Genomic DNA, 18,305 nt, shown 5'->3' with positions numbered 1-18,305 from the left:
AAATCCCCAAATGAAAACTCCTAGGTACATTTTAGCCAAAATCCAGAGTTTCTAAAGCAAGGGGGTGGTGGTGGTGGTACTACAAGCAACCAGGAAGAAAGAATTCAAGCATCAAGGAGCCACATTCAAGAGTACACAAGGTTTATCAGTCATCATTATAAAGGGTAGAGAGCTTAAAATATTCTAGGAGGCAAAGTATATAGATTTACAACAAAGAATAACTCACCCAGATCATCTGATTCTAATTCTACAGGTGGGGGGTGGAATTGGTCATTATTGCAATAGAGAACTTCAACCAGAGAAGCATAAAAACTTTAAAGTACAAGCTCGGGAATCGACATGAATGATCAACCCTAAGGCAGCTAGATGTCTCAGGAGATAGAGTGCCAGGCCTGGCATTGGGAGGCCCTGGGTTCAAATCTGACCTCAGAAATTTCCTAGCTACTTGATCCTGAGGAAGCCACTTAACCCCATTTGCCTAGCCCTTGTCCTTCTGTCTTAGAGTTGTTAGAAAGACAGAAAGTTAGTTGGGGAAAAAAAAAAAAAAAAAAAAAAGGAAAACAGGCTACTACAATGGTCCAACAGAGACACGATAAAAGCCCAAATTAGAGCCATATCACTGGAAAGAGCTGGAGTTGAGGGATATAATGGAAGCAGAATGGACAAGACAGCAAGAAAATAAACACGGGAGAGAGGAGATATTCATAGATTGCTCTCGTGGGGAACATCCGCAACTGAGAGATGGCAGTTCCTTCAACAGAAACAGGGAAATTCGAGGGGATGCAGCTTTGTCTAGGATGTGTCAAGACTGACACGGCAATAGGATATCAAGATACACAAAATCCACGGAACCCAAGGTGGCAGGAACTGAGAGAAGAAAAGGAAAACCGAATGCAAGTGCTAGAGACATCTACAAGTGCCTGCGTGGATGTACGCGTCTAGCCTCCCGTTTTATACGGCGATATCCTCGATGGAATGTCCAATTTCTCATTCTCTCTTGCCCAGTCTATTCCACTGGGTCACAGCTCTATTTTTTAGCGAATGCCAAACTGTTCTGATGACGGCTGAAGTGCGATTCCTCCTTCGTCCCCACCTCTTTTCGTTAACCTTTGATCCTGGAGAAAACTACGGTGACCTAAAAAGCAACAATAAGCCATTCATCCATCTCTATAGATGGGAGGAACGATAGGGTGGAGGCAGGATTCTCGAGGAAAAGAGAATCACAATGTTCGAGTTGGCAGGGACTTGAAACATCATCCGGGCCCCTCATACATGGACGCCACAATCCACCCACTACGGGCTCTTATTTGTTGTCATTATCTTGATCTATCAACCATCAGGAAGAGGACAAAACCCCACACTGAATTCACCTCTTGTAGCTGCTGGCCCCAGCCTCCTGCCTCACATGGACCTCCCACGCCATGAGAACCCCAAAATCTTTTTCACACAAATACGCTTGTGCCACAGCCCCTCAACTTGTCAAGGGGACATTTTCGGGGTACACCGTCTCACTGTCATGGTCTCCTCACTCTTCTATCTCCATTTGTTAAGTTCGAGGCTCAGTTCGGGGGCCCCCTCCTTCACACAAAGCCTCTGCCGTCTTCACCTCCCCCTGGTCAAGAAGGACCTCTCCTTCCATTTTTGCCTTGGGCTTTGCTGCCCCTCTCTGCATGCTTGGCTTTTTGACCCATAGTCCAAGGTCTTCCGTGCCCCTCGCTGCCTCACCCGCTCCTTCCGGGATCTGGTCATGCGCCTACTCCGATTCCCGCTAAGGAAGCCAAAGAGGACAGAGGCAGGGCTGGGGCTCCCCAGCGCCCTCAGACCCGTTATTCATTCAAAGTGCTTCTCGGCAGTGGGATGTAGCAGCCGTTTGGTCTGGGGACTCAGAAAATAGATGGACCGCGCCTCAGGAGACAGATTTGTCAGCCAAACATGAATTTATTTACTTAACAGCAAAGTCTGGGTCGGTGTAGGAAGTTGTAGTCATGGCCCCTGGAGCGCCTCCGCAGAGGCTCCCCACGCTCCCTCCCCTCCCCCTGGCCAGGGCAGGTGCTTGTTCCCCGCTTCCCTTCTCACATATGGGTCCAGTTAAGGCCGATCCCACACTGCTCCTATTTATGTATCTGCTTAGTGCACTGGCTTCCTCCCCCCGTGGGGGGACGTGAAGGCCTGACTGACCAGGATCGCCACCAAGATGAGCCGCAGAGCTCCAAGACCGTCTACCAGATCCTTCAGGGGTCGAGGCAGCGCAGTGACGGGGTGCCCAAAGGTGGAAGAAGGAAGGACATGAGGGGCTTAGAAGGTTTTCCTTCCCCCGCGGCCCCCTCTATTTGGCTTCCCTCTTCTTCTCCTTGTACAGCTCCCGATAGCAGCGGATCACACCGTTCACCCCACAGCACGCCTTCAGGCTCCGCTCGCGATCGGGGTCGTTATCCGTAAGGATCTGCAGGCCCCTGTCGAAGTGCGAGAGGGCTTCTGCCAAGTGCTTTGCGGTCAGCTCCGGCGAGGGGGCCAGGGGGTCCTCGTGCCCCATTCCTGGGCCTGGCATTCCCAGCAGCTCCTCCTCAGCCCGGTGGGAGTGGAGAAAGTGAGCCGCATCCTCGAGGCCAACCTCACCGGCCAGCTGCATCAGCCCCTGCCCCGGAGCCCGAAACAAACGGACCACGTCGTCTTCGGCCGCCTCGTCCAAGCCGCCGTGGTCGGCGAGAGGCCCCACGTGCCGGTGGATCTGCGGCAGGGCTTCGGCCTCCGAGGAGGCGAGGACGCACTCTGGCCACACCTTCTTCCAGACCGCATTCATGGTGGCCGGCTTGAGCTCCCGCCAAGCCTCGGCAATGTTGTCCACGGCAGTCATGATGGTGTAGCTGCGCCAGAACTCGCGGACGGTGGGCTTCTCTTCGCCGTGGGTCTCCTCCAGGAGCTGGCACAGGGTCCTCTTCAGGTAGAAGGCCTTGAAGGTGGTGATCACCCCTTGGTTCATGGGCTGGATTAAGGCGGACGTGTTCTTGGGCAGGAACTGCACCCGAACGTTGGCGGAGAGGTCGTCCAAGTACACGGGGTGGCACGGGGCGCCGTCCAGGAGGAGCAGAGCCTTGTTGGGCAGCTTGTTCTCGGCACAGTGCCTCTCCACGGCCGGGCAGAAGAAGTCGGTGAACCACTCCTGGAAGATGCTCACGGTCACCCAGTCGTTGCGGTTGGACCTCCAGATCACGGGCAGGTTGGGCTTAAAGCAGCCCTTCAGAGCCCGGGGATTCTCCGAGGGGTACACGAGCAGAGGCTTCAGTTTACAATCGCCGGCGGCGTTGCCTCCGAGGAGCAGGGTCAGGTGGTCTTTGGACGCCTTGAACCCCGGGCCGACTTTGTCCTCCAGAGTCACGAACGTCCTTTCGGGTAAGCGCTTCCAGAAGAGCCCCGTCTCGTCCACGTTGAAGACCTGCTGAGGCGTGTAGCCCCCCTCCTCAATGATCTTCCTCAGCAGGTCGGGGTACTTGCGGGCCGCCTCGGCGTCGGCCACGGCGGGCTCGTCGGTCAGGAGCACGTTGTGCCGGGCCTTGAAGCGGGCGAACCAGCCGTTGCTCGCGCCGAAGGTCTCCGTCTGGGCGCTGTCGCCGTGCTTCCGCTTCAAGTCCTCGAACAAGCTCTTGGCCTTCTCCTGGATGAGCACCGTGTTGACGGGCAGCTGCCGCCGCTTCTGGTCCTCGATCCACAGGCTCAGCAGCCTCTCCATGTTGCCCATCACCACGCCTCGGCACCGCGTCAGCTGGGTGGCGCTGATGGGGGCGGCCGCCTGAGAACTCGCTTTGATCCTCTCCTTATTGACCCGGATGGAGGCCACCGTGGAGGTGGCCAGCCCCAGGGTCTTGGCGATCTGGGTGAGCTTCTCCCCCTCCTCGAAGCGCCTCAGCACCTCCAGCTTAACATGCAACGTAATCGATTTGCGGTCTCTCTTGGGGCCTCCCAGCAGTCTCTTCCCTGGCCCTTTGGGGCGAGACACTTGCTCCATTCCGCTGGCCCCGAGAGCCTCCGAGCTTTCCCTTCCCCACCTTTTCCTGGTGCCTGGCCTTCTCTCTGGACTTTTCTGCCTGTGGAAGACGAGAAATGGCCATTGGCATGAAACGAACCAAATTCCCTCCACATTCTGTTCCCACCTCCAATTCCAAAACCGCTTCCTTCCTAAGCTGCCAGAGTTCCAAGGCTGGGATGGACTTTCCCCCCACAGGACAGCCAGCCTGGAGACCTAGCAGGTGCCCCAGGGAGAGTCTGGGGTGGCCGCCACTCACTAGTCTGTGCCACAGGAGGCGGGGAGCTCTGGCCATATTGGAGGGGGGCAGGATCCTTGGACCCCCGAGTACCCAGCACAGTGACCACTAGGGCTCTGACCTCATCACTGCTTGGTAACGGCTCTCTTCAAAGTTAGCTTTTTTTTTGCCCCTCACCTCCATCTTAGAATCAAAACTAGGTATTGGCTCCGAGGCAGAAGAGCAGTAAGGGCTAGGCAGTGGGGGTTAAGGGCCACACAGCTGGGAAGTGTCGGAGGTCAGATTGGAACCCAGGACTTTTCCTGTCTCTAGGCCTGGCTCTCATTCCACTGAGCCACCTAGGTGCCCCACGAATGCTCATTGAGGTTCATCCTCCTACCTGTTAGATAGACCTCTCCTCCTCTAACTCCTTTCCTGGGCCCTCTTCTGCCTCTCCACTGGTCCCCTCAAAGCTCAGCTCCCATGATTCCAAGAGTCCAGCCTCCAATCCCCCATCCATCGGCCTCTCGGCCCTCTCTAGAAATCTGAGATTTGGTGTCCTCTTCTCCTCCCTCACCTCCCAGCTTCCCTGTTCCTGGAGAGGGCGCCAGCCTCCTATCCTTATCCTCCACTCCTCACCTTCAGGCCCCATCAATGACCAGGCCAAGTGCTGGCATTTCTACCCCCATCCTGGGCTCCCTAAAGTACAGGTCCAACCCTATGGCCCGTCCCTCCAAGTGCCTTCCTCCCCTCTCCACAGCCCGTGGCTGTTCTGGGAACAAGGCTGGGACGGGCCCTCCTTGCTTCCCTCAGGCCCCGGGCCTCTTCCCTCTGAGCCTAGAGCCCCCACGGAGGCTGTCTAGGCCAGGGCTGCATGCTGCCCACCCCTGGGCTGGAAGCTCCTCTTTCTTCTTGCCCTTCTCTTCTGCCCCTCCTTGGTATGTTGGGGGCTCAGCACGGAGGGCGGCCTCTAGAAGGGGCCCGATGCCAGCGGCCTGGGCCGAGTGCAGCCCCTGCGCCTAGGGGCTCCATCCCAGGGTGCCGGCCAAAGCGCCCTGGCTGGGGGGAAGCTCCCTTTCCCCCAGAGTCTACCACTGAGCTGTCTTTCTCTTCTGTGGCCCCCTGCCTGGAAAGAAGCAGGAAGATGGGAAGAGAAAAGCAAGGGCCACTGTGGGCCCTCCGGCTCCCCGAGGACGGCCTTTCCCCAACTTGGAGGGCCAGGACAGGGACCGAGGACAACCTCGGGCTCCGTTCCCAAGGCCGGCAAAGGGCCGCCACCGAATCTGGGCCAAAATTCTCGCCTGCACCTGGAGCTCTCCTCGGAGCCACCCGCTGGCTCGCCTGCAGCAATCAGGGGGACCGCGGTGGTCCCAAGTGCCTTAGGGGAACCAAAGGAGAACATGGGGTCTCTAGGGCAGGAGCGCCCACGGACAGGCAGAGCTTCCCTCTGACCCCGGAATCTCCCCAAATTTGGGGCTGGCGTCTGGGTGACTCGGGGTGCCAGGAGGTGGAGGAAAGCAGGGACACCCCCAAGAAGCTTCTGCCATTAACGAGTTGGGCCCGGGACAAAGCAGCAGCCTGGAGCCCGGTGCCAGCCTCCCGGGGGAGGTGCCTGCAGCAGGCCGGCTCCTTACTAGCCCTTTCAATGTGGCAAGATGCGCGCGCAGCAGCTTACCCCTCTCCATCGCCCCCCCCAGGTGCCCACCCGGCCGGCTCCTTGAGAGATGCGCGCGCAGCAGCCCGCCCCTCGCCACCCCCTTTCCCAGTTCCTTGGGTTAGGCTGGGTGGGGGGGCTCTCAGAACCGGGGCCTTCTGCGGGTCTCGGGTTCCCCCTGCCACGGCCTCGCCCCGTAACGGGCCTGACGGCGGTGTCCTAAAGCTCCAAGCCAGCCGCTCCGCGCTCGCCCACCCTCACCTGCGGACTCCCGAGCAGGCCTCTGGGCTTGGCCGCGCACGCGCACAGGCAGCCGCGACCCCCTCATGCCTCCATTCTCAGCTGTCCCGGCGCTACCGGAGTGGCCCTCCAACCGAAGGCGGGGAGGGTTGCTGTGGAGACCCCGGCGCGGGGCGGAGGTGCCACTCCGGTGCGTTACGTCACTCCGTGGAAGAGTGGGATAGAGATAGAGGCTAAAGATAGCATCCCGATTAGCGAGGACCAAATCTGGGCCCTCCCCCGCCGCCCCGAGGCTTCTGAGAAATGGAGGTTGCCATCAGCCGCCTCGGTTCAAGATCTTCCCAGACTACATGTCCCAGAGGGCTCAGCGGCAGTTGGGGGCGGGAACTAAAAGGAGGAATGACGCCACCGGCGTTCTTTTCTGCCTTCCCCCGCCCACCAGGAACCTCAGAGTGCACATGCTCATTGGGGCCCCAGCAGGGCTGGAAGACGAGGGGACGCGTTACCTTGACTCCGAGTCAGGGAAGCCGCTTCTGCGCACGCGCCGGAGTAGCGCCTCAGCCCGCCCGGGTTATCCGCGCGTGGTGACCATTTGCCGTCTGAGGCCTGCGCCAACAACTGGGCTAAGCCCTGAATTTACGGTCGGAAAACCCGTGGCACAGTTTAACTCTGGGAGAAGAGAGTGAGGCACCCGGCCCTTAAAATCGAGAGTCCTGCGCAGACGTGAAGCCAGGGAGCGCTTTAGGGCCCCGGGACACGGCACGGGAGAGCGTGGAGGTCTGCCCAGAGAAGGCGTCTCTCAGGGGGAGCCCGGGAGGATGGAAGACTGTCCAGAGTCCCATAGTAGCCATGACAGGCCCTCAAAGTGCTTTGGGATCCCCGGACAGTGCGGGGGGGCGGCGGGGACCGTCCAGGTCCTACAACCTGCGGGCTGTCCTGGAAGCGCTTTGGGGCACAGCATGGGGGGGGGGGGAGGGGAGGAAGCTGTCCAGGGTTCCAGGGGCTGGTAGCGCTTTGGGATCCTGAGGTGGGGGAGCTGTCCGGGGTCCTAGAGCCGCTGGGGTAGGGCTTCCCCCCAACTTTTCAGAGCAGGGCGCCAGAGAGCTCCAGCTCCCTAAAGGCCAGTTTCCCAAGTTTCTCAGCTCGCGGCCACGCAGTGTGCCTCTCCTCCCTCTGGGGAAAGACAGAAGGGGGGGGGGGCCTGGGAAGGCTGTGTGATCTGGCCATGCACCCTGCCCGCCCCAAGGGAATTTAGGGTTAGGGTTAGGCTGGCTAGTGAAGCCCCACCCGGGCCCTCCCTACTGCATTCTGCCTCGGGGCATGACTGGGGACACCCAAAGGCCAAACGGGGCTCTTCAAACGGGGAACTGGAGAGAAGCTGCCTCCCAGGTGGCTGCCCGCCCCCGGGGTGCTGGGCCTCTCAGTCGCCCTCCCGAGACTTTCCCAAGAGGACACAGCTAGGAAGGGTCTGGGGCTGGATTTGAACTCAGGCCTGTTCCACCTCTGACCCTGGCAGGCAGTCCTTGGGCTCATCCGTCTCTCCCAGCCCTTCTTCCCGATGGTCCCTGGAAAGAGCATGGGCCTCCCCGCCTCCAGTCCCACACAGGCACTTCCTCAGCGCTCTGGGGACCCTGGGCCTGCCTCTGTTTCCCCACTTGCCTCCCAGGGTGGTTGGGAGGCTGCAGGGAGATCCTTGTTTCCCTCTTCTACTCCTCCCAAACCCCGGTCTGAAGTGCTCCGCTGTGGGCAGCTGGAGGCCCCCCAAGCTGCCCTCTTCAAAGCTCTCCACAGCCTTGGACTCTTGGTCCCTCTGGTCTCCTCCTACCCGCACTGCACTTCCAGCCTCGTTTGCTGGAGCCTCCCACAGACCCCGTCCTCTGCCCCCACCCCCCAGGACTTCCCCTGCCTGCCCCTGGGCTTCCCGCCTTTTCTCACAGCCCTCACCCTGGACTAGGCAATGGTCTCCTCGGGGGTCTCACAGCCGACATCGGGCCCTGAAATTCAGACACTGAAGTAGCTGCCCCTTCAGTAGTCACTCTCTGAGGGGAAAAGCTCCTCCCAGAGCCACTGGCCCTAACAATCTGTCAGGCATTATGCTAAGTGCTGGGGATCCAACAAAGACAAAATACAGTCCCTTCTGGGAAAGAGCTGACAGTCTAAGAGAGGCGGCTGGAGATAATCCAGAGGGAAGGCGATGGGGAAATGCTGTGTCCGGGGGGGGGGGGGGGGGTATTAGCTGGCACCTGAAGGAGGCCAAGAAAGCAAGGCAGAAGGCAGAAATGAGAAATGGAGTATCTTGGAATAGCAAGGAAGTCATTGCCACTAGATCTCAGAGTAAAGTGTGAGGTAGAAGATGCTTGGAAAAGTAGGGGTGGACTTCCTTTTAGATCAGGGTTATGAAGGGCGTTGAAGGCCACCCAGAGGGTTTTATATTTGACTGGGTATGTGATAGGGAGCCATCGGACTTTACTGAAGGGGAGGTGTCATGATTGGTTATGGGAGGCCAAAAACAGATAAAAATCTGAGACTCCTCTTTTGACCCCTTTTATGATTCACACCTTTTCTTATTGAGAAACATTATAGTCTTATTGGAAAACTTTAAGTTCCTAGCAAACCAACAGTCAAGAGGTTAACCTTCTCTCCTTTGGTCAGAAATGCAACTGTTTTTGTTTCAAAAGTAGTTCAGACAAGGGGGCAGCTGGGTAGCTCAGTGGATTGAGAGCCATGCCTAGAGACGGGAGGTCCTAGGTTCAAATCCAGCCTCAGACACTTCCCAGCTGTGTGACCCTGGGCAAGTCACTTGACCCCCATTGCCTACCCTTACCACTCTTCCACCTATAAGTCAATACACAGAAGTTAAGGGTTTAAAATAAAAAAAAAAAAATCTTAAAAAAAAAAAAGTAGTTCAGACAGTCAAGGTCAAAAAATTCCTCCAGTAGGGGCTATCTGTCCCTGAGAAAAGTATCCCAGACTTAGCTCACTAATGATGAGGCAGCTACAATCCAGCATTGTCCTCTTATCTTCACCTTGAAGTTTCTGAGGTTTCTCTGTGTTGTCTAAAATAATTACAATGTCTCAAAGCTGTAAAACTTTCTCTGTTCTGGGTGAAAGGGATTTTGCATTTTCATATATAATAAACTTGTGACTCAATGGCACTTTGGAGAAGCAGCCAGGAGCTAACAGAAAGATCGTCTCCCATGTCCCGTTACTTTCTTTATCAACCAAGCCGTCCTTCTCAGATTATCTGGAGATGATAAATAGATTTCAACAACTGGACCTGTGCTTTAGAAAATAACTTTGGTGGCTAAATAGAGGATGGACTGGAAGGAGAGATTTGAGCCAGGGTGAGCCCTCCAACAGCGATTGCAATAGTCCAGGCATGAAGTAATGAAAGCCCATGCCACGGTGGGGGCAGTGTCAGAGGAGAGAAGAGGATATGAGTTATAGGAGATATTGCCAAGCTGAAATGGACCAGAGATGTTGCAGAGGTGGAATGGACCAGAGATGGAATTGGCAAGAGATGGTGCAGAGTTGAAATGGACCAGAGATGGTCCAGAGGTGAAATGGACCAGAGATGCTGGGAGGTGAAATGGACCAGAGATGGAATTGGCAAGAGATGGTGCAGAGTTGAAATGGACCAGAGATGGTCCAGAGGTGAAATGGACCAGAGATGGAATTGGCAAGAGATGGTACAGAGGTGGAATCAACAAGAGTTGCCCCAGAAGTGAATATAAAGAGAGATGCCAAGAGGTGAAATGTGCCAGAGATGATGTATCTCTTGCCAAACTTTCCTTAAACTCTTTTTAACCTCCTCCATTTGTCTCTACTTTATAAAATAAACTCCCACACTTAGCAGCATGGATGCTTACTTGTGTGAATTTGTCTAGGAAACCACCAGATCCCTGAAGTCACCAGTGTGGCAGGTTAGATTCTGGACTGGTTGAAGTCAAGGGATGTGATGTGTAAGGACTGAAGGGAAACCCCTGGCCAGTTAGACTGGGCTTAAAAAGCCAGAGCTGGAAACAGGTTGGAGCTCTCTGCCATTTTTTGGGCTTGTGAAAGGGGCTCTCTAGAAGCTGTCCTGGCACTTCTCTATGTAAGCCATCTCTGCAATCTCTGGCCTCCTGGGGGGGACCAGGTATTGGGCCGCGAATCCAGGAATTCAGTCTCTTGGGCTCTAGGCTTTCCTGAACCCAAGCCCACTCCTTGGCTGGCCTTAATTTATTTAGCCCGACCATGTGGTTAGCAAAGGCCTTGAGGAATCTAAGACCCGATGAAGCCGATTTAATTGGGCTAGGGACTTGGAGGAGGACAGACTGGAAACCTTCTTTCTGTCTTTCTATTCACTAATAAAGACTTATTGATTTAGTATAAAGCCTCCAAGATGAATTTTTATTAACAACATCCTAAATGCTTGCTGACTAAAATGAACACTGCTCATAATCCCCCTACATATATTTCTCGTGTGGGTTTGAATCACCTGTGGAGGGAAGCTGGAAGCTGGAACGCGATGGGTTAAGTTTACAGGCTAGAGAGAATGAGCCATAGAAGGGGCAGAGAGAGACAAGGAACACAAGGACAAAACTTTAGCCTGGACTCAGCCTGTCAGCTCCTCCTCAGCTGGTCAGAGAGAGAGAGTGAGTGAGCTGAACTGATTTTACTGAGGACTGGAGCCATGGGGGTTGTGGGATGTCAATCAAACGGGCGGCACATCACAAGTTAGAACTGAGTACCGACAACCAAAAGGCAGCACAATAGTGCCGCCAGCTGCCCAGGCCAGAAGCTCATGTGAACCTTCTCTTTCCGGCACGCTGGCACCCGCTTATACAAATGCAGGGGTCAGTCTCTGACATCACAAAGGACCTTTCGAACCTGCCTGCTAGCTTGCAAACTGCAGAGAGTAGTAAAGGTTGGATTTTGAAGTTCCACAAAATCTAAGCCTCATCCAATTCAAGGATTCCGAAAAGTCATTCGTGTGAAATGTTAGAAATACCCCCCTAAGTCTGGTCCAGGAGCACTCTGGTCATTGGAGTCAGCTTCACGACTCGCCATAACTGCAACCCTGCACCCCCATCCACGTTCATTTTCTACACTGGCGCTGGCTCTGCTGCCGTCTCTCTCCAGCTGAAGAATACTTTTGTGTTTTCTCCCTAAGGAAATAGATGGATGTCAGTGAAACACTGGCAAAATCACTACGGTTGGCCCAGTCATTCCTGGTGGGCTGGTTCCCGTTTTCACTTTCAATCACCTTTTTAATTCCTTCAGTAGTCTGAGTTATGGGACAGAGAGCTGCCTCAGACACATACTGGTTGTGTGATCCCTGGAACTCTTGAACCCTAATCCTGCTCTCCAACAGGAGCTCCCCAGGCCAGTGAAAGCCACCCATCTCTTCTCGCCAGTTCTGCACCGTCTCAGAGGATGAGTTGGCCTTTCCCCTAGTTGGGCCCCAGCCCTATCTTTCCGCTCTCCTTCAGTCATCTCCTTTCTCCACCTCATTTTCCCTCTTTGCCCATCCGCTGCCCCGTTCCCTGCTGGATAGAAACGTGGGCACATCTCAACCATCCCTAACCTTCAGTGGCTCCTAACACCCCCATCTTGCCAGTTTTCATAGCCAAGCTTCTAGAAAACCAGGATTCAGCTCCCTGTGGCCTCTGCCTTCTCACTCGCTAATCAATGAGACACACGTGGGAAAGGCTTCCGTTAGAAGTGAAACCTGTGAGAACAGGAAAACAGCTAGCTACCGCTAAGCCATCCAGAGAAAGCAGGCTTCATCTGCGAGATTAAAATGATATCCAGTACTCCAAGTAATAGATATGTTACAAGAACTTAATAATAAACTTGAAGTAAAGGAAAGAACAGCCGAGTAGAAGAGCTGCCCAGACCCCCGAAAGGTGGGAGAGAACGAGAGGAGAGCCCGGGAAGCAGAGAGGTAGAGTGCAGAGTTACAGAAACTCTTATCTTGAAAACTTTAAGGATGTAACCTGAGGACAAAAGGAAAGGGATTCTGGGAGATGAAGTCCAAGGCTACAAACTTCTGATGCCACGTGGCTCATGGAATCTGAGAAGCCACTCAGAGGAGTGTGGACAGGATCCAAGGGAGCATGATCTCCTCCCAGGGTGATCAATGGAGTGGGAGGGTCGGCACCCAGCATGGGAAGCAGCCCAAGGATCTCTGCACTGGAGAGTGGGAGGAGGCCAGGGAAGTCTGGGACTGGGAGCAGCAGCACTGTGACCTCGGTGGCAGTCCGTGAGGGAAGAGAGTTGCCCACAGCTACACTGACACAGCGCCTGGAACCCAGAGGGGAGCTGAGAGCCCCCGGACCAGCAGGGAAGGGAGCCAATCTATTCCCCCAAAGTGCCAGCAGGGGGAGAAGCCCTACAGGGGGCTAAGGGATGGCACAGATGGGAACTCAGATGGAGAGAGGCCCGCCAAGGCGGCCAATGGGAAATGGGGAGCATTGCTGCAGGCTCCACGGAGTGACTGAGGACGGAGTCCCCCATTCAAAGTGATGAACTTCGAGGATTTCAAACTATAATGGTTAAATTGGTGTTTTGACTAAATAAGAGTTATAAAAAGTGGTCGCCAATTATTATCCCTTAAGTCAGGAAAACTACTAGCAGCTTTTTACCACTTTAATTGGAATATTAGTAAAAAGAGGGAAATGTGGGAAGGAAAGAGGTAAGGAGACTGCCTCACCTACCCTAAATGCAGATCCAGTAAAATGAACCTCGCTCCCAGACAGAGTTCCAAGCTCCATGTGGGAATCCCAGTCACTCATCAGCAAACCAGGCAGGATCCAGGCAAGGTCCCAAGGTAGAAAAACCCTCGTGAGCTAAGCTCACCGAGGCAGCAGTGAACCCAACAAGAAAGCTCCCCACTCCAAGAAGCTCTCATACCTGGTGACTGGCAAGGTATGAAGTACTTAAGTTTTTGATTGATTAACTTAAAAGTCTCTGATTGACAGGCAAAGAGATTTGGATTCACTCTTCATAAAACTAGGCTGAGCATTGGGGAGAACACAACTTAGCCTTGGTGGGAATAACCTTGGGGAGGGTGAAGATGGACTGGCTGCATGCTAGAAAGGGATGATAAAACCGAAGGGCAGAGAGCCTTGAATTCAGGCCTGAGAGCTAAGAGCCAGGACAGTTTGAGAATGGGCCTCTTAAGCTGCAGTTTCAATTGAACTTCCTACTGGGGACTGGCCAAACCTCAGAGCCACAAGCCTCACCTAGGTGGGCACCTAAGGGGTTCGCACAGTGACTAGGGAGGCACACACACACTGAGCCCTGGGAGCACTTGGTGTGGCCTCGCCACAAATGATATTCCTGGGTAAGTGTGTCCCTGTCAAGTTGGGAAAACACAGAACCACTAAAGTAGTCATAAAAAACAGATCTTCCATCAGGATAAGAAAGAAAGTCCTTAATAATCAGTGGCCACGCAGAGCCAAGTGATGGGACTCTGGGAACAGAGTCCCTGGAAGAACACACTGCTGAAGATGATTCTCCCAAGAATAATAGAACTTGGGGGTCTTATATGCCTTTGGGGAAGCTAAGGACAAGGAAATAGGATTGATTAACTTTCCAATGGCTACATGGAAAAGAGGAGACCAGGGCTGGAATTTCAGGGAGAGGCTGATGCTTTACACTGGATACAAAAGGAAGAGCCAGTCGGGAGGTGGCTACCTGGAAAGGGGTCTCTGATCCATTGGGAGAAACTTCTAGGACAAAAGAGTGCTTACCATTTTATTATATCTACTAGTCCCACCCAAACTGTAATCATCAAGTACTTAAAGGTTTATTGTTCAGTCTGAGACAAGGTCAGTCTGGGACTCCCCTTAAGGTAGTTTCCAAGGGACAGGGGCCAACGTGGGGCTTCAAAAATAAAGTTAACACCTCCAATCTGGGTTTGAGATGTTTTGCTGCCATCTTTCTTAGTAAATGTTTTTGCTTTGAGCCAGCTACCAGCTGGCTGACTAGGGGATAGGACACACATCAGTGGGGGCTCAGAAATTCCAGTTTTAGGAACACAGTCCAGATGGAGAAGTTCAGCTCCCCTCCCACAAAGATCAAGAAAGTACACCAGACCTAATTTGATCAAGGAATCTAACCATGGATAAACACTGATTCAGCACTAGTCTGTGCTAGGCATTGGGGATCGCTACTATTACTGCCTTCACCTTACAGATGAGGACACTGAGTCTGAGAGAGGTTAAATGACTTGCCCATGGTCTTATAATCAGCCAATAGCACATGCACTGAGAGGTGCTAGTGATATAAATACAAAAAATGAAATCATCTCTATTTGTAAGAGTTTACAATCTAAGGAGGAAGACAACCAGGCCCTACAAAATCAGACACCATGAATATAAAGACAGAAACACTGAGAAGGGAGGAGGGAGGGCACAGCTAGTATGCAGCATTCAAACTCGAGTTTCTCATTCCCCATTCAGCACTACCCACTGTACCATTAACCTGCCACAACAACATCATGAAACTCCAAGCAGTCTCTGATGGAAGGATATACATCACCACATACATACCCAGAAATATTTTCACCCCCAAAAAGAGAAATGCAACCAAAATTAGAAGGGAAGCAACAAACTGGGGGGGGGGGGGGATTTTATAACAAAAACCTCTGACAAAGGTCTAATTTCTCAAACGTATAAGGAACTAAGTCAATTGTACAAGAAATCAAGTCATTCCCAATTGACAAATGGTCAAGAGACATGAAGAGGCAGTTTTCAGATGAAGAAATCAAAACTATCAACAATCACATGAAAAAGTGCTCTAAATCCCTCCTGATTAGAGAAATGCACATCAAAACAATGCTGAGGGTTACCTCCCCAAACAGATTGGCCAATATGACAGTAAAGGAAAATAACAAATAGGGCATCTGGCAAAAGCGGTACACTGATGCATGGCTGGTGGAGTTGTGAATTAATCCAACCATTCTAGAAGGCAATTTGGAATTATGCCCAAAGGGCTCTAAAAGACTGCCTGCCCTTTGATCCAGCCATATGGGGAAAATGTTTATACAGAAAAATATGCACACTCGCAATCTTTGTGGTGGCAAAAAATTAGAAGATGAAGGGATGTGCCTCAATTGGGGAAATGGCTGAACGAATTGTGGTATCTGATGGTGATGGAATACTGTTGTGCTCTCAGGAATGATGATCTGGAGGAATTCTGTATGAACTGGGAGAACCTCCATGAACTGATGCAGAAGGAAAGAGCAGAACCAAGAGAACACTGTACACAGAAAATGAAAGACTGTAGAACAATCCAATGTAACAGACTCTGCTACTACAAGACAATCCCGAGGGACTTCTGAGAAAGAAGGTTGTTCACATCTAGAGAAAGAACTGTGGGAGTAGAGACACAGAAGAAAACAAGGGACTAGTCATTTATTTATATGGATATATATGTGTTAACCAAATCTTTGATCAGAAGAGGGATACGGTACAATCTTTAGGTCTCCACACAGAGTCACGAAGGCTCTGGCTACCCTGGGGACCAAATCCCTGGGAGTGACAACATGCTAGATGACACCTTCTACGAACCATGAAAATTGGGGAACTTATATACTCTCTTGGGGAACTGAGGACAGAAGAATATTATTGATTGGCTTTACCATGGCTACAAAGAAATGAGGAGTTCTAGACAGGAATAACAGGGAGGGGCTGATGCTTTACAATGGAAAGATCCACCCAAGATCTGGGCTGCCCACAGAAAGGACTTGACATAAAGGGAGAACCTTCTAGGACAAAAAGGGCACTTAACTTCTGACTGAGTCTGCTAGCTCCACCTAATGAACTTTATGGTCTTTTGTTAGTCTGAAACACAGAGTCTGGGAATCTCCCTTGGGGAGAAATTCTCATGCGAGGAGGTCAAACTTGGAGGTCTCTTGATTCTCAAGCTTGGGGTTTCTAGATTCCAAGATGACATAGGATTGGGGGTTTTGATTTTAAAAGATTGCTCTATTGCAAAAATGAATAATATTAATAGGTATAAGTGTTAACATTTGTATATCTGAGTGGAAATGCTTATTGGATCCAGGAGCGGGGAGGGGCAAGGGGAGGGAAAGAAAATGAAATAGGTAAACGTGGGGAAAAAAGTTCAATAAAAACTACATTACTCAGTTTAAAAAGAGAGAGAGAGAGAGAGAGAGAGAGAGAGAGAGAGAGAGAGAGAAATGAGATCAATAAGTTAAACATGCAACTAAAAAGCTATAAAAAAATGGATTTTTGAAACCCTCAAAAAACAGGAATTCTGAAAATCTGAGATAAAATTGAACATAAAAATCCTTTAATTGAATAAAACTATGAATTAGTTTTCAAAGTTAATGAGATGAACAAACCTTTAGCTAAGATGACTTTTAAGGCAGGAAACATCCAATTACCAAAAGGATATGAAAAAAATCATAATAGGTGAAAAAGAAATGATTAAAAAGTACTTTTTGAGAATTGGACTTTGAAAGGATGCTCATCAATGAGAGAATGGCTGAACAAGCTGTGGAATATGATAGTGATGAAATACTCTTGTGTTAAACGAAATAAGGAGTTTCAGAAAAATCTAGGAAGCCTTATATGAACTGATGCAAAGTGAAGCAAGCAGAACCAGAAGACTGCACTGGACCGTAATATTGTAACAACTGTGAAAGACTTAGCTCCTCTGCCCAAGACAATGATGCAAGACAGTTCCAAAGAACCCATGATGAAAGCACCATCCATCTTCAGAGAGAACCAATGAGGTCTGAGTACAGATTGAAGCTTCTTTTCTTTCACTTTTTTGGGATTATTTTTCTTTTTGGCAACATGACTAATGTAGAAATGTTTTACGTGACTTCACATGTACTAGGTATCATATTGATTGCCTTCTCAACGGGTGGGAAGTGGGGTCCTGGAGGGAGGGGAAAAAATCTGGAACTCAAAAATTTTTTAAATGCATGGTAAAAAATAAAATGAAGTGGCAGCTGGGTGGCTCAGTGGATTGAGAGCTAGACTTAGAGATGGGAGGTCCTGGGTTCAAATGTGTCCTCAGCTGTGTGACCCTGGGCAAGTCACTTAACCCTCATTGCCTAGTCCTTACCACTCTTCTGACTTGGAACCAATACACAGAATGGATTCTGAGACAGAAGGTAAGGGTTTTAAAAACACAAATAAAATAAGATAAAAAAAATGTGAAAAACAATTATAGCCAATTTTATGCCAATGAACTAGTGAATTAAAGAGATGAATAATTCTAAACATATAAAGCATTTGGCATAATAGACTAAAAACATATCATCTAAATAAAGCAATCTCAGAAAAAAAAGAAATGGGTCCTAAAGGAGGGGGGTGAGGAGTAAGCCCCAAGACTAAACAGATTTACAAGTAAATTCTAAAAGAACACTTCAATGCTATGTAAATTGTTTGCAAGAGTGAGGGGAAAGGCATCCCAGCACAATGAAACCACCATGCCATGGAAACCCTAGGCAGAAGGAGATAAGAGAGAAAAAGAAAACTAAAGGCCAAGATCTCCAAAGAACAGTGCTATCAAATGCTGAATCCAATCTTACACAATCTTTGCAACATTCTTCACTGTGTCCAGGTCGGATTTATAGCAGGAAACGAGGCTGGCTTAACATGAACAGAAGTAGAACAGCATCAAAGGCTTTCCAACAAAACCTGTCAGCATTAGCTGATGCAGAAAAAGCTTCTGACCAGAGGAACACATGGGTTAAAAACAAACACAAGTCAGACACTAATCCCTGCAATTGTCTTGGTAAAAATCTGTGATGAAGTTCTGAGCTGGTTCACTCTGTCAACAAGGCTAGCAAGGACCAACTCTTGGCTGGGGGGGGTGGGGGGTGGGGGTGTCCAGGACTACCTGGGAAAGGAGAGAAACCCTAGTGGGCAAACAACTGGTGACCAGCTTGCCTCCTCTTCCTCCCCGCCCTCCTCCTGTGGCAGGTGAGCTTCCAAGTCAACCCTGGGTACCTCCAAGGAAAAAGCAATCATCCAATTGAACGTAAGATGGATGAAGAAGTCAAATGGCTGCGGGAGACAGCGTGCAGGTGGGATGCTGCTCCCCCCCCCCCCATGGGCTTTGGACTATGGCAGCCTCCTGACAACAGGGGTTCCAAGAGTGAATCAGAATGAGGTCATGCTTTTTTGGGTTGGGGGGGCATAAGG

At 51.4% G+C, this 18,305-nt stretch overlaps 1 protein-coding gene across 2 annotated transcripts in view; it reads right to left on the bottom strand.

Moving 5' to 3' along the window:
* Positions 1-1,529: 1,529 nt before the first annotated feature.
* The window catches only part of LOC123239726 (tigger transposable element-derived protein 1-like), a 35,680-nt gene continuing 18,904 nt past the window's right edge, over positions 1,530-18,305 (bottom strand). For both annotated transcript variants that reach the window (XM_044667022.1, XM_044667023.1), the window contains one exon: positions 1,530-4,082. In XM_044667022.1, coding sequence (XP_044522957.1) covers positions 2,327-4,082 — 1,756 coding nt within the window. In that variant the 3' untranslated portion in view covers positions 1,530-2,326. The remainder of the gene's footprint in view (positions 4,083-18,305) is intronic.

Source organism: Gracilinanus agilis, chromosome 3 (genome assembly GCF_016433145.1).
Source record: "Gracilinanus agilis isolate LMUSP501 chromosome 3, AgileGrace, whole genome shotgun sequence".
NCBI lineage: Eukaryota > Metazoa > Chordata > Mammalia > Didelphimorphia > Didelphidae > Gracilinanus > Gracilinanus agilis.
Note: the sequence above shows the minus strand (reverse complement) of the source record. Positions and strands in the feature narration are given on the sequence as shown.